At 37.8% G+C, this 16,606-nt stretch overlaps 1 protein-coding gene across 1 annotated transcript; it reads left to right on the top strand.

Annotated features, from left to right (window-relative positions):
* Positions 1-1,420: 1,420 nt before the first annotated feature.
* On the top strand, positions 1,421-4,288 carry LOC129733685 (lysyl oxidase homolog 2B; the record flags this gene model as incomplete). The annotated part of the gene is made up of 5 exons (XM_055695235.1): positions 1,421-1,567; positions 1,620-1,870; positions 1,960-2,501; positions 2,563-2,720; positions 3,228-4,288. Coding segments are annotated over 5 exons (1,316 nt in total), but the record flags the coding sequence as incomplete, so codon positions are not given.
* Between the last annotated feature and the right edge of the window lie 12,318 nt (positions 4,289-16,606).

The raw sequence follows: 16,606 nt of genomic DNA, 5'->3' as shown, positions 1-16,606 counted from the left end.
GCATACAAATTTCAATTACATCCAGAACCAATGACCATAACAGTGTCATGGCACCACAAGTTTAACGTTTAGAACAAAAAAACCATGGGTGGAATTGGTTTTCGTTATATAACTTGAAAAAAAAAAAAAAAAGACAAAATGGGACAAAATATGCGGGTACATTTCAAAAGTACTCGCATATTTTTTCCCATCACATATAAATTCAGCCAGCAACCGGCAGTATCATCGGCAACGTAGATTGTACTACAGAGAAACAACATTAGTCTAGTTAATTAAATGATGTACTTTTATATGCCTAAAATAATCCGATATACACTAATCTGGAGCAAGATTATATGTTCGCAGTTTGTACCACCTTGCAATGGGACTGTAATGCGGGTACTTTCAATATGGGATAAACACAACTTGGTATTTTTCCAATGTTTTTCCATACATAAGTATCAATTTTATTTTTTTCCGGAAAATATGATTACAATTAAGCCGATTCCCGATGATAACTCAAAAGTGACCAAAATTAGTATGGGACAGTTATGCGGGTACCGGTAGTATATCGATTGTATATTTTATTAAATCTATGTTTGTTGCTGGATTGATCAAAAATTTAGTGTGAACGTTTCAACAGATGTATGTACGAGAACGATTATTGTATGCTTTATGGTTGCTAATGTTCATACAAATTTATTAGAATACCAGTATTTTTAAAATGAAGCTTAACTTCCAACAAAAACTATAACTTTGATTTTCACGGTCTGGACTTTCTACCAAACATTTTAGTTATAACTTCAGCTTCTTTGAAAAACAAAAAAGAAAGAAAAATATTAATTTTATTGTCTAAATTAAAATTAATTTTTTATTTATTATTTATTTATATTGTTGGTTCTTTACAATTTATTCTTACATAATGTACAACCAGAGGTATCTGAGCTACAAAACTTAGGATAGAACCCATGCCGACTGTCCTCCAAGAAAATTAGTCTTGAGTCCAAAGAAAACCTCTATTATCACAATTTGGTTTAATTTCAAAACAATTTTTCACTTATTTATAATTGAGAAAAAAATATCTGACCTACCATCATGTCACCAATTTTGAATCATTAGGCTATCGATCAAGATATTTATATTCGAAATCTGTTCAATGGGAAGCATATATTTTAGATTTTAAAAACACCACTGATACGACAGCGGAATAATAGCACCTTGGTTTTCCTTTTTGTTGCAATGAAAAATTCATAACCGGCTTCCCCAAGAATCGAACCTTTAAGCACTCTTCGGTTGATTTTGTTGAGTATGAAGATTACGACTTCTGGTCGATTATGAAACCTTTCATGAGCTTGAAAATAAAATTTCGAACTGTACCGGTTGAATCCATTATGATAGTGTCAGTAACACACTGAGCAATTTGTTCTTCTTTTTCTCTCAGGTAATCTTGAAATTTTTCACTATGGAAAATGGGGAGCTGTTTGCGATGATGAATGGGACTCGAGCGAAGCGGAGGTGGTATGTAAGCAGCTGGGCTTCCCGGGTTACATCAAAGCTACTCACAGTGGCTACTTCGGAAAGGCAAAGCGTAAGTACCGTTGGGTTTCGCTGAAGAGTAGATTATAGCTCTGTTCACACAGGAAAGTATTGGATGGATAACCTTTTCTGCAGTGGGAAAGAAAGTGAACTAGCACATTGCCATTTCGATGGCTGGGGCCACAGCGACTGCGAGTCGAGCGAGGCTGCTGGTGTCATTTGCAAGGAAGATCATCAGCCTTCGTCGACAGTTAAGCCAACACCAGAGGAAAGCAAACCTAAAAAAGCACCTCTTGGTAAAAAACTGGAAATTCGTTTAGTTGGTGGACGAATCTCGAATGAAGGACGAGTCGAGGTGAGTTTGCATATATTTATTGTTTGTTTACTTAACCAAACTAGTAAATTTTAATACAATAAATTACTTCATTGTTTTGCTTGTGTCAGGTACGCCTTGATAGCGAAGGTCTCTGGGGTACAATTTGCGCTGATGGATGGTCACTACTGGAGGGAAATGTAGTTTGCCGTCAACTAGACATGGGATATGCAAATGACGCTATTCAAACAGATTTTTTTGGTGGGTCTAATGAGAGTAAAATAGTTCTGAGTGGAACGGAATGCTACGGGAACGAGAGCAGTTTAGCTGACTGTTCGCACCACGAAATCGTTTGGCAGAGTGAATGCAGTGAACAGGGAAGCAATCATGTGGCGGCAGTTACATGTGTAGAAAAACTGCCCGATTTAGCGTTTGACCACGTGGAAATGGAGCAGTCGTTGCATCTCGAAGATAGGCTGATGTATTTACTGCAGTGTGCCATGGAAGAAAATTGCGTGGCGTCCCAGGCGTATGAGATACAGCGGGATAATCCCAACTGGCATCTGGAAAGCAGACGGCTTCTAAAATTTACGGCACGTGTATTGAACACGGGGACGGCTGATTTCAGGCCCAATATACCGAAGCACCTTTGGGAATGGCACCTATGCCATATGTAAGTAGGTGGTGTCATTAGTTTCCGGGGATAAACACCGAAATCTTCACATTTTTGATAGGCATTATCACAGTATGGAAGTGTTTGCCACATTTGATATTTACGATTCAAAAGGAGCTAAAGTTGCCGAGGGCCACAAAGCTTCCTTCTGTTTAGAGGACAATCAATGTTTGCCCGGAACGGAACCCAAGTATGCATGTGCGAACTACGGTGATCAAGGTAAGTTATAAATTACAGTACTGTTTCTTAAACATCTAAATCTGCATCTAAACTGTTTTTTAAATACGGATGTAAAACGTGATACTCGTCATACTTTCGTACAAATCTGATACGGCCGTAACAAGAATGGGATTGACTAATTTAAAAGTTATTCGGAAAAGATGTTTTTGTTTGATTTAATTTACTAAGGCACACGTATAAAGATATCTAAGCCAAAAGAAAAGGGTTTCATCTGTTAAATTCTACGTTAACCGGATTGTCATCAGTTACGCTGATTTGATTCTGTAAAAACAGTATCAAATATCTTAATTAACAATGGACTTTTCAGTAATATGATTGTTAAGGTTTAGGCTTTGCGTACGTTAGTTAAAAAAAATAACATGTCGTATTTTACTAATTTACTGTTTCTGTTGTTTGTTGTTTTGGTGCATTTTTTTTACGCTAAGACAAAATATACGAATACTAGCCCAATGAAACAAAAGTAACCCAAAACGCTTCCAATTTCAGGAATTTCCGTAAACTGTGCCGACATCTACCGGCACAACATCGACTGCCAGTGGGTGGACATCAGCGAGCTGGAGTTTGGACTTTACACTCTGAGGATTGCCGTCAATCCAGAGTTTAAAGTGCCAGAAATTAGCTACGAGAACAACGCGGCAGTCTGCTCGCTTTTATACACAGAAACGTACGCCCGAGCTTATGATTGTAAAATTATGCGCCCCTAATGAATTCATGAGCTAACGAAAGTTTATGGCGTGAGATAAGATGAACAATAAACAACAATGTTACTGCAATTAAGTTAAATTGAGTTCAAAATTAGTTGTGCTGATATTGGCCTTTCCATTATATAAAGGAAGCAATTATATCTAATTTTAGGGTTTTTACAGTGCATTTCAGTTATATGAAAAAAAAAGAAGATAATAAATGAACTCAGGATAGACATGAAAGTTTTCCTTTATGAGAAAATATTGTGATAACATGCTTGTTAACCGATGTTAAAAGGAAAAGTTGGGCTATGTTCCAGTTGAATAAATAGAAAAAAAAAGTCAATGGTCACATGGAGAAGCTCTCTAACTTCGACGAATTTTCTCTATTCAATTCATTTCCAATAGTCTGAAGCATCAAAAACTGTTTAATCCTTTATGTTCCAACCAGGTCATCGGAAAGCGGTAACTTGTAAAATTTTGTTTGTTTTTCCTAACACAAAATGTTCGCGAAAATTTGTTATTCTAAATATTATTATGTAATTAAGGTATTTATCTGATTAAATATTCTGAGAATATGGAAATTATTGTGAATGAATCATATTTATGACAAGTTTACTTTTAAAGAGAATAATGGTTTATTATAAAAAAAAAACATAATATTGCTGGAATTGACTTGGCATAATTAAGTCAAATTCGAAATCGGAGTTCTGCGTTTGAAGTAATTATACCCATTTCACTGCCGAAGGTTACATCAACATTTTTTGCGAGAGCCTGGAGAAATCAATGCAATAAAAAGCGAGGTGGGGGTTTCAGCGAGGGGGCCATGCTGATTTTTAATTATTTGTTTTTTTTTTTACAAACCATGAATTGGATTTTTGTTATGAAATAGTCCTTTAGGTCGACTGATTTTTTTAGATAAAATAAACAATTTCAAAATGGCAGAGTTAGCTTGATTAGAATAGATTCGAAAAACAAATCCGAAGTGTCCGTTAGGTTGTGCCTAAATAAAATATTTGAATTTATAGGAAACTGGTTAACGATATGTCAGTAGTGGTTATTGTGCTGCTTTCTGTGGCTGAAAATATGAATCGAGATAAGTTATGACAACAACTTTGCAGCGCTTATACAGACGTGTCGCTCCTTTCTACGACCATTCACTGCATCAAGTCTTCCAAACAGGTCATTCACACGTTAACGCAGCTACTACAACCACAAACGTTATCGGCAAAAAGTGTAAAAAATCGGAGTACCAAGATGCGACGATTCAGGGATCGAGCGAAACAAAAAGAACTCTGCAGGGCTATAGACCATTTAACGAGAAGTTTCAAAACTCAATTCATGAATAAAATTTTATCAGTACACACGGAACCGCTAACAATACGCACGTAAAAAAACAATATCAACATCACCAAATACCTTCTCTCATATCAGTTCGTAAAATGGTCTATACACATTTACCAGTTCATGTACGGGAAATGTCACTTAGATCTGAGCAAAAGCATAAAAATGTATGAAGATCAAACAAAAAACAGTACCACATTAATTTGTGGTTATCTCACTGAATCCATCGAAATCGTTGCATATTCGAGTGCTTCTACAGCTTGCAACTGGTGAAAAAACACTTGAAACGTGAACTTTTACCATGCAGACAATTCACTCGTGCTGCCAGAGCCTCTCTTCAAAACTATTTCAAAATGGCAAAACTGTCTACAAGCACATATTATTTTTCCTGTTAACCGTTCTCTGTGGCTTTTTTGACGCACCTCTGAACCCGCTAGGAGCACTAAAACTCACAAAAAAGATTAAAAATCTATAATTTTTAATTTTTTCCAGTTTATGACTTTTGTCGATTAATCATAAAATGAAATAAACCGTCTTTACTATCTAAGACTAGTCCCAGCGAAATATTTCTCAAGACATTAACAGTAGTGTTAATTTTACACTTTAACAATTTCTGTTCTATTTCGTCAGGATTTATCATGCATAATCATACTACATTCATTCCACAATACTTTTTCTACCCCTGTTATGCTAGTCCTTTAAAATATTCTAATTTATTATTTTTCACCATAACACTTAGAATTTCACCACACTTCATTTTTTTGTATTTTGCCAGACTTCTTCACCTTATTTACCTTTATTAGACTTTTATAATACCAAGGCAACGGCGAGCGTCAACAAAGTCGTAGCGCTGCAGAAACTTTGTTGGACACGACAGAGTGTAAGGAAAAGCGGGCACCGGGCGGCTGAGGATAAAGGGCCTATTCTTCAACTAAAGCATCATCAAAGTACACTGCCCACATGAAGGAAGACATGAATGCTAAGGTAGGCTGGGAGGCAATGTACAGACCGGTAATCAAGCCAGATAGCCTGCACGCCGTGTCTAATGATAACGGCCATCGGTGCGCAAACTTTGCGGCCTCCCGTGGTATGCGGCTTTCCGCGGTAAATTATGCACGACTACGAGTTCCGGACAAACTAACGCGGTTGGTCAAAGGTCTCGAGGTACGATGCTGGCCTAGTCGTCGTGAGTTCGAGTATCGGTTCTGGAAAGATTGTTAGTGACAGTAGGATCGTAGCACTAGCCCCGCAATTATCCTGTGCACTGAACAGTTAGCTGCGAAGTCTGTGTATAAATAAAAACAGAAGGTCGGGTTACGAATCAGAATGTAGCACCAAGCTTTTGCTTTGATGGTCTCTTGTGCCTGCTCTTTAACATTGCCCTGAAAGGTGTCATTAGAAAGACTGGGATAAACACAAATGGCACGGTATTCCAAAAGCCGGTTCAACTGTTTGGCTTCACCGACGATATCGTAATTGTGGCTCGGACCTTTGTGAAGATGGTGGATACGTACATTGGATAACAGGCCGAAGCCAAAAGGTTCAAGTTGGTAATGATGAAATCGAGGTGGTCTCTGAGTTCGTGTGCCTGGGCTCTCTGGTAACTACCGACAACGATACCAACAAAGAAATTCATCGGTGCATCATGGCAGGAAATCGTGCATATTTTGTCCTACCGATGACGCTCCGATCGAGTGGAATTCGTCGCCGCATCAAGTCAACCATCTACAAGACGCTGATCAGACCGGAAGTCCTCTACGGGCATGAGACATAGACTATGATTGTGGAGGACTAACGCGCCCCTGCGATCTTTGAGCGGGTGTTGCGTACCATTTTCGAGGTGTACTGCAGATGGAGAACGGAACGTGGAGAAGACAAATGAACTAAGAACGGCCGGAGATGCTTGGGGAGCCATCTATCGCCCAGCCCGCTATGATTGGCAGGTTGCGGAGGGCTGGGTGGGTATGTCGTGTGAATGTCGAACGACAGCCCGGTAAGGATGGTTCTTGAATCCAACCCGTCAGGGTCGAGACGGAGAGGTGCACAGCGGACAAGGGGGATCGATCAGGTGAAAGACGACGTACGGACCCTTAGCAGACTGCAGAGCTGGCGAACTGCAAGCCATGGACCGAGTGGAAGGAAGACGGCTCTTACGTACAGCAAAGAACATACCACGACTTGGGACTGTTCGGTAAAATAAGGTAAGACATTTATAATATAAAAATGCAGAAATTTTATAATCTACAAAAGCGAAAAGCGTAAAGCTCTAGCGTGTAAGAGCTAGATGTAGGCATCTCTGCGCCATCTTTGCGGCCAAATATCAAAGCAATCTAGAAATCCTAATTGAAGTGCTAGCTATATCAACATGCTTCGTAGAAAATAGGAAACGGATTGGTCAAGCCTTGATTTTGGCCCAGTGTGCAGTGGTGTCTGAAGTCAATTTCCGACCTATGAGCTTCATCCCGACTTCAGAAGTACTCAAAAGAGCGTTAGGAAATGATCTCTGACCTCTGGGCGTCATTCCGGTTTGGAAAATACCCACATTGAATAGTATTTGGTCATATTAGGCTACTTTTTTGCTACCAGAAGCCGTCATCTTGAAATTTTAAAATATCAACAGAGTGCGTGCGATTTTTGTGGACTGAATTTTTAAACGCTTTATTTAAATCTGGCGAAACACGATTCTGAGGTTCTCCCCTCGTGGACAACCGTGGATATTGATGAAACAACCTTTTTCTAGTAATTCAAGCAGGGGAAACCTCTTCCTAAGCACAGCCGATTCTAACGGATACAACTGATCTGACTTTGTAAACGATTTGTTGCTGTTGTTGTTTTACTCGTGGTCACTTTCTGTTTCCGATGCTTTCTTACTTCCCTTATCATTCCGTATTCTTTTAAACTCCTCCTTCTTTTCAAATAACTGACGAAACCTTGATATATAAGGTGCCATTCGAACACTTCACTCCATTATTTACATTCCAGAACACTACCGATATAATACGCACGCCATTGAATTGAATTTCTCATTTGTGCGTTGACCGGCAAAGCGGACGGTTCTTTCTGGAGCAGCAGAAAGCGGGTGGTGGCAAATATTGGTCGCTTGTAAAAGCGCATGCCATCGAACTAAATTTCTCATTCGTTCGTATGTATGGATTGCATCCGGGGGCGTTTTTTGGCTTCGCAGTCTGAATATAGCCATCAAAGAAGACAGTCGGAAAAATTTAAATTTGGACGAAAAATTGAAAAAGATAGTAAGCCGAAAATGTGGTGACTAGTAGTATCAGCCAGAGTTGGCGGTTGAGCCGGAGTGTAATCTATCCCTACGTTTGTCAGAGGGCGATTACCGAGACCGTCATTCTCTATCCCGTGGACTTCACCATTTGGCCACGAGTGGCCGGAATCAACCCCCGGTGTCGGCACCTCTACCGCCGTTTGAACACGTGGGCGTTTTTGGATACGGTCCACCAGCCTCTGATGTCCTCAACCCTGCTGCATTGGATCTTCCGTGTGAGCCGTGTGATACTTCTGGCATCCCGGGTAAGCCGTGTGTTTCTTCCGAACCATCGACATTGACCGGAACGCGTGTCTACATGGTACGTGCCTCTCCTCTTCTTCTGTGCGTCGTTCATCAAAGGACCCCAACGTTCGTCGTTACTCATGCAACCCGACGACTTACCGTTAGCGAAGCGGAACGATCAAGAGACGTTTAGGAAAAAGTAACTGGCTCTTTATATACAAAAAAAAGGGAAATTCATGCTATATACTATTTACCTAATTTAAGTCGAAAAACATGAAAACGTAAAAAATTTAAAAAAATATTTTCAGCTCCAGTTTAACAAATTCTCAGGAAAGCAGGAAAAATTAAAAAAAATCGGCAGCCAAAATACTATCAAAAATGTATCCCAAATCAACCTCAAAAAACTTTAAAATGCCCGGCAGAAGTCGAAAAGAAATTAAAATGAATATAATTTTAAGTGACACGTTGAGGAAAAATTCTTAAAACTCATCGAAGATAAGATGAATCGAAAATGAAAGAAATTATAAATTTTCTTCGAACCGGTGAAAACCTTTTCTAAACGAAAGGAAACGAAACGAAACGAAAAGTTCTAAGTTAAGTCTAAAAAAGGGGAAACTACTTTTAAATACCAGTTAAAAATGATCGGTAATTTGGTTCCAATTAATAAATAATAGTGATTCTAACGAGAGGAAGAGTCCAGTAGAAATATGATTAATATTCAGCCTAATGGTTGGAGGACGCTTCTAAATAAAAGAAAAGACCACAGCAGAAATTGATTCCAAACTTAGTCAAGAGTGGTTTCTTAATTCGAATAAAGCTGTGTGTGAGTTTAGTTGAAAGTGCCTAAAAGAGTTGAAGCAAAGTTTATGAAAAATGATTTTAAATTATCCTGTACCTCTGCTAACTAGAGAAAACAAGAAGTCCTAATTCTTGAAATTTTCTCAACATCCCCTCAACATGTCTGAGGAATCTTCCCAAAAAAACGAAGAGGCCGCAAATAAAATGATTACAAAACGTGTCCACGTGGACATCATCATTACCCCCTCCCCCCTCCTGTCATTCGTGAACAAGCGTGGACATTTGCGTACCCTCTAGCATTTATTAGCTGTCCCCGTGGGGAAGGATCTAACGTGTTTGGATAGCAAATGTCAGCATAGCAAATGTTTTCAGGTATCTGTGAAGAATACAAAAAAAAATGTTAAAGATATACAGAGGGTAAACTGAAAGAATTTTCTTTCTTCGGTTGTCGATTTTTTTACAACGACACACCGATTTGTAAACGTGATGAATTCAACTGTATATTGAATTTGAAAAGCCTGGGAAATCCGAAAATGCTAAGAAACTACAGAAATTGTTTTAAAACAAGTTCCAGAGTTTAAGGAGAGAAGTTGGGGCGTCTAGCAGTACTATCTTAATCCAGTGGACTATTTCCTGAGCGAAGGCATTGAAGGAGATATTTATGGAGCTACTCACACAACAATTACTTAAATGGACTTTACAATCTAGGAAGTGATGACTGCATAAGACCTCGACAGGTTAAAAACTGTTGCATCAGTTTTCGGAAGCGAATAACTACAGAAAACTATACAGTCGTCAATAAAGCAGACATTTTTTTCGATTCATTGAAAAATACCAAATCGTTCGATAGAGAACGATTTAACAGAGCTTCATTAATGAATTGATTTTTGAAAATATATTTGGGACCATGATTATTCAGTCCAGAAATATTACACGCACCCTTACCACGACTTATTTTGGCATTTTCACAGGTTTTCAACACTACACTAAAGTCTTTTTACGTGTCTCCTTCTACGCGAATTTCGGAGCTTTACTGGTTTGGTTTTAACTGCAAAAGTCGTGAATGATTTGTCGTCTCCATTTTTTTCAATTTGATAGGACATTAAATTTTACTTAACATAGGCTAAGTCGAACAAGCTGTGTCGTTAACCATGCGTCCCCATCAAGTTACTGCAGTATCACTTAAGAAATCTATAATTATTTATTAGCTGGGTGCAACATGCATTGTAGCCAGGGGATCCTCATATCTGATTTCGAAATTAGCAGTCACCAAAAGTTTGGATGATTGTTTAACGATGAGTAAAATAACTACTCGATAGAAAAAGATCAATAAAATACCGACTGCGTATATGGAATGGCAAAGGCGTGACTAACAGAGTAGGGCTGCTAGTAATAAAATTACCTCCCACCGAGGTGATGAGCGTTTCGTGTGGCGTCGGATATTTATCATGCTAGAGATAAAAGTCAACTTCAGTGCTAAAGCCCAGATCGACAGATGGAGTACTCTTTATCAAAATCGATAATAACATTTTAGAAATGATAATGATGAATACAGATTGCAAAGCTTGTACTTATGTCAAACTTGGTTGTTAATAAAAAAGGGTCCGGTATCTGGTGATTAAGATTTGCTCTATCGTTGTGTTCAATATTTTATGACATATGGTATAAATATAACCACGATTTGTTATTTTTATTTCCGATTAGTGAACAACAATATTACGACAAAAAATCCGGGGTTCTGATGGTTGTTGTAATAAACTAAACACCGCTAATTGTACCGAAAAAACCCAAACCAGACATCGTTGTGTCGTTACAACTATGTAAACAAGCCAATCTTTGAGAGCTTGTTCTATTGAGATTAGATATAATTATTGGAATCGATTATAATGATTGCCAAGCAACGGATGATCGTACCGGAATAGCTATATCCCGCCTATTATCAAGATTTATAGCTGGCCTTAGAGGGCGAAACCTTATAATTTAGCTCGTCAATTAGTTTTCTTTTCCGAAATAAATTACACTGTTTGGAAAAGGCAAAATGGTAACGGCTTTTAATACGATTCCATTTAATTCGAAACGCAGAGGCAAAAGAAAAGTTACGAGTAATGAAAAGTGAAAGAAGGATAAACCGACGGTGTAAGGTGACAGTTTAATGGATTCTAATTAATGACATTTAAATTTGGTCGCAACCAGCGCACTGCAGCAATAATTGAAACAGTGGATTGCATGTTTTGTTTCTAGACCCTACAGCGCTTGGTTCCTTCGTGTACTGATAAATTAAAACTGATATCGGTGGTGCTCGACGACAAAAATAAACGAAACTTACGAAATGCACCTGTCATCGGGAAACAGATGCGACCGTGCTTTTTCTAGAAATGATGGATTATCGCTGGCATACGAAGTGTACTAAAAGCATTATTTATGTCAAAAATGGTTTAGCAGATGTGTTGTTATCTGTTGATAATGCTATTCAGAGTTACGATTTTGCGTCTGAACAGAAAGTTGTGGATGGGATAACAATGCTGTTGTGTACATGCTGTGGAAAACTACAAGGAGTACATGAGTTATGCGGAATGTTGATGAAGGACTCTGTTGCCTTAAAACGTTAGTTTAGTTGACAAGTACGCCATTACTCTTTTGAATAATATCAGCAATGTTTTTAATGTTTGTCAACTAATCAATGAAAAATTTCAATTCTCAGAAACGAATACGAAAAACCGGTTGATGCAAATGTCCGGGTAATTTCTGGTGCAGATCAGTTACACATAAACGTCAGAAAAAGGTTTTGACAGGCTTTGCTAGTGAATGCGAGAAGTAAGCTTGATTCTTTCAGGAACGGGTAACCGACTGGGTTATGCAAGCCGGGATCCAAAATAGTGCAGATCAATTTCAACAATAGAACTGATCATCATGGAAATAATAGACAGAAAAAAGTCTTCCCGCAGCAACATGGTTAGCATTCTCTCACAATCTTTTAAAACTGTGGGAGTTGAATTTGTTGAGAAAAAAAAATAAATGAAGGAATATCTTTGAAAAAAGCTTGTATGCAAGTTACGACGATTGTAACCTGCACTCAAATAAATGTTGAAGAATAACACTCTATTATTATTGTTTCGCTTGCCTTTTGACGTCACTTTCGCTGTCATTGGACTTGTTTGTTGCTAAATGAACTGTCAAAAAATCAATAACATTACCAAACGACTTGAACTTTTTTGATTTGTGACTACGTCTTTGTTCACTATACTGGGATGCGTTCTGACAAATTTACTCGAACAATGAACCAATTACATGCAAGCATTCCTAGCACAGACGACGTGAATAGACACCAACCGTTCCCTGTGATATTCTCTGTATCATTATCGAAAAAAAAATTGACAGAGTCTCCCCGTCCCAATAGGTCAATTTATGTTTGCTGCCATGAGCTTAGACTAATATTATGATAACGTAAATATTATTGGATTTGGTTTTTGAGGATAGAGAGTTAATTCTGACTTTGACGCATTACGAGAAATTTTTGGTGCTTCTTCAACAAGAACGATAGGCTCTGTCAAATACATGTTGTTTGCACAAATACTACAGGCATAACATCGTCAAATATGAACGAAATTCTTTTGAGTGTTGTTAAAAATATTTCTAAAAATAAATTTCCAGGGAAGGCTGCATATAAAAATACGTACAGTCACCGAGCAAACACATTGATTCTGTCTGCGGACTCTGTATATTTTGTAACCATTTATACAACCCTAGGGCTGTATACCCGATCAAACGATTATAACAAACGGGTAACACAAATATAACTGAGCTTGATAGAAACAACAAAGCCTGTAATATTCTTGATATGCCAAAATGATAAATAGTACAAAATTATAACAAATTCTGTTATCATACACTTGAATGTTCAAAAGTGTGTTTTTTAAAGCATATTTATAACAGAATTTGTTATTCAATTGACAAAACATAATACATTCTAACTAATTCAGATCTTTTCCTGCCTGAAACCTTACGAAACTTGCTATAATTTGAAATAATCAGTTGGTAATTTTGATAGGAATTTTTATATTTAACTATTAACGAGACCAAGTTTCGAACACAAGTTGATACAAAAAGTTCGTAACAAATTATCAAGATTTGTTAAAATCCTGATATTTTTGACTGATCGGGTACCTTGTAGTATTTTCTTCCGCTTTCAACTTTCATGCCTTTTTGAAAGGGGAGAGCTGACATAAAATGAAAATAAAATTTGTAACGGCTCAAATACTGCTGTTCTTCACGAACTGTAATTTTCCTTGTTGATTGTGCCTGTGATAATAAAATACACTTAAGTCGCTTTTCACGCGGGGGATACGTGCCGCGTAAAAAAAACCGTGTGAATTCCGGAATCCACGTAAAAAAAAACCGCGTGAATTCCGGAATCCGCGTAACAAAACCGCGTAAATTCCGGAATCCGCGTAAAAAAACGCCTAAATTCCGGAATCCGCGTAAAAAAAACCTGCGTTAATTCTGCATTCTGAGTGAAGGGAAACCGAAATCCGAGCGAAAACAAAAAACCGCGTAAATTCCGGAATCCGCGTAAAAAAAAACCGCGTAAATTCCGAAATCCGCGTAAAAAAGCCGCGTAAAAAAAAACGCGTAAAAAGCGACCTTAGTGTATGTGCTTTTTCTGTCACAAGTACAAACTGCTCGCCAACCTAGATATTTCTTTGGTATCATTTCTGGCTATTGCAGTGTGATAAGACCATCCTGGAGGTTGTTTGAAGTCTTCCACGATGTATGTTTTTTCGACCTTTACGACGCATGAACGCATTTTATCAAAAAATCTCAATACAATTTTCGAGCACGTATTTTTGTCGTCAAATTCTGCTTATAATCGCGGTTGGGGACTTTCTTGACTTTGTAAGACGCTCTTTTGAATTCTGAACGAATCCTGCTGACATTCTCATTTTTAGAGCTACAGATCGGATAGAGAGGTTCGGATTCCTCTCCAAAATCTTCTTCACCTTCCTGTCGATAGAATTATCCGCACGACCAACATTTTTGTCACTTCTAAATTTCCTCCGACATCCAAACGTTCAGAAAACCATTCCAACACATCGTGGACTGTGGTTTTGGGCAAATTAAGCTTTTTTTGCAAGTTCACGTATCGACATTTCTTGCACTGCTTACGAAATGTCAAAACAAATCAGAGTTAGGGTATAGACTCCAAGCTATGTCTGAGTGAAAAGAGTCGTTCATAGCTTGAATATTGCAAAAGTTACACTGATTTGAAGGTGTCCGGATTAATGCGTAAACAAACCTTCTTGGATACGGCGTCCGTAAAAGCAAAATTAACGGACGTTTCGTGGATTCATATTTGTATAACACAAGACGATTTTGACGTGAAGAAGACAATCATCAACAGTCTACCGAATTGATTTTGGAATGTCTCAACTCTGCCGATGTTTTGAATTGTGGCCTTGAATGTTTAGCAACTGACTAGATTTCAACGTCTTGTCGTTTTACTTCACTATTTTTATTATTTTGCCCTTATGACTAAGGAAGTTCCATTCGGGAAACTTATTACCCGGAGTGGTGAGCTTCGAAAAGAATGCATCGGAATCAAACCGCAGAATAAGGAATTTCTTCGTATTTTCAACTGGAGCACAGAGATAGAATGGAGAAATGGAACTCCCCAAATCGTTCTGGAAATTTGTAAATACAAACAGCGAATTCCCGGTGATGAGGTGAAAAGTGAGATAAAAAGTGAGATAAGCGCATTCTGAACTGTATCCTGGTAAGTTAACTGGCCCGGACCGACTGCCAGCTAAGTTGGTGAAGGAATTCAAGGATGAACTTGTTGAACCTCTTTCTTTTCTTTTCTACTACGATCATGTCCGTCTCTTTGAAAAATCTCTTATATTACATCATAAAAAAGAACAACAAGGCTGTAGTATCCGCTGGGTACTATGTCGACTGTGTATATGAGGACATGAGCAAGGCCTTCGTAAAATATTACGAACGCTCCGGTTTTGCGCTTGAACTCTTCCAACGACATGCGTATAACGTTAGCAGGATGCAGCAAGGACAACGCGTAGGCAGCTGTACTATCTTCACTGAACCGTGTTTCCAGTGAGGTTATTAGAGAATCAAAGTAAGGAATTGTCACAGCTCGGTTCCAATACTCCAAGCTAGTTGATGCAGGCGGATTTACCCGGTACTTTTGCCGCTGCAATGTCCTTAGTGGATCAACTGAGAAACCTTTGCAATTCCACGCAACATAGGACAAGCATTTCAATCAATTATTTTTAATCTGATACTTAACACAGATGTTTCAATGGGCTAAAAATGTCGTTTTGTGCTAACGTATCCGTAAAAAAATGGACTTTTTTCGGATGGTGGTAAAAAAAACTAAGACAGATAATTAGGTGTGATAAATTTCCTATAGAAAGTACCATGGAACGGGGTGAAATTGCTTAATTTTTATGATATTTTCCAATTAACTAGCTTCATGTACATTTTTCCCAAAATAGTATATATTTAAAACAGGTACTGGCATGTGCTCTAGAAAATCTCTATGGCTATTGGTGAAATTTCTGTCGTCTACTTCATGAAATTAATTCGAGAATTCTATGAGCTAATATGAGATAAATCGGGGTGAAATTGATCACCCCTGAAATACATACATTCTATGGAAATGTGCTTTTTTTTCTTTATAATTATGATAAATGGTGATTTCTGGACTGAAAAATATCAATCACAGGTAGTTTGGAAACGAAAATAACGATATTTCACGTTAAAGTTTATTCATTTTGGTTCACGAGCTGCAGTTTGCTAAATTTGCTCTCATTTGATCGTTGTTAGATCGATTTCAATTCGGTTTGTTGCAAAAGCTTAAAAACTAGCTCTAAAATTTAAATCTTCGAGGTTTCTTGTGAATTCATCAGTATTGCTTTGATGGTATGGAAAAATCATTGTTGAAAATTATATTTTTTGAGCTTTTATCAAACTTTACTCACTTCTCCAAATTTAACTTAATTAACCCCTAATTAAGATTACTTCAAGTAAATTCAATACTTTTTTTTGTTATTTAGAAACTTGTTCGATCAAATTTGATTGAGTTTTGACTGAGTTAGAAGAATTTTTCGAAAATATGTTAAATTGCACCGGGCATGCAAGGGTTAACTTTGACAGGTATGTGAATCTTTTAAAAGTTGCATTTTGGGAGTCGTTAACATTGCCTAGTGTTGTAAGATCAGTATCTTTTGATTAGTATTTTTTATCACGATTTTCCAGGTGATCAATTTAACCCCACTGATCAATTTCACCCCATTCCACGGTAATTATGCTAGCTTACTTGCAGAAAAAATCTTTCGTGCAGAATTTTGGCAGTTAACGGGAACGTTCGCCATCTCGGACGAAAACATGCGTGTTAGCATGTTTTGAAATTTTTTTTTCGTTTTATTTATCAATTCCTTCTCAAACTTCGCGACAAAATTGTTGGAGTAGATTTTACGCTTCAGGCTTGCCAGAAATCCTCGATGAGACGC

This window comes from Wyeomyia smithii, unplaced genomic scaffold, assembly GCF_029784165.1.
Source record: "Wyeomyia smithii strain HCP4-BCI-WySm-NY-G18 unplaced genomic scaffold, ASM2978416v1 HiC_scaffold_11, whole genome shotgun sequence".
Classification (NCBI taxonomy): domain Eukaryota; kingdom Metazoa; phylum Arthropoda; class Insecta; order Diptera; family Culicidae; genus Wyeomyia; species Wyeomyia smithii.
This window is presented reverse-complemented; position numbering and strand designations above follow the sequence as displayed.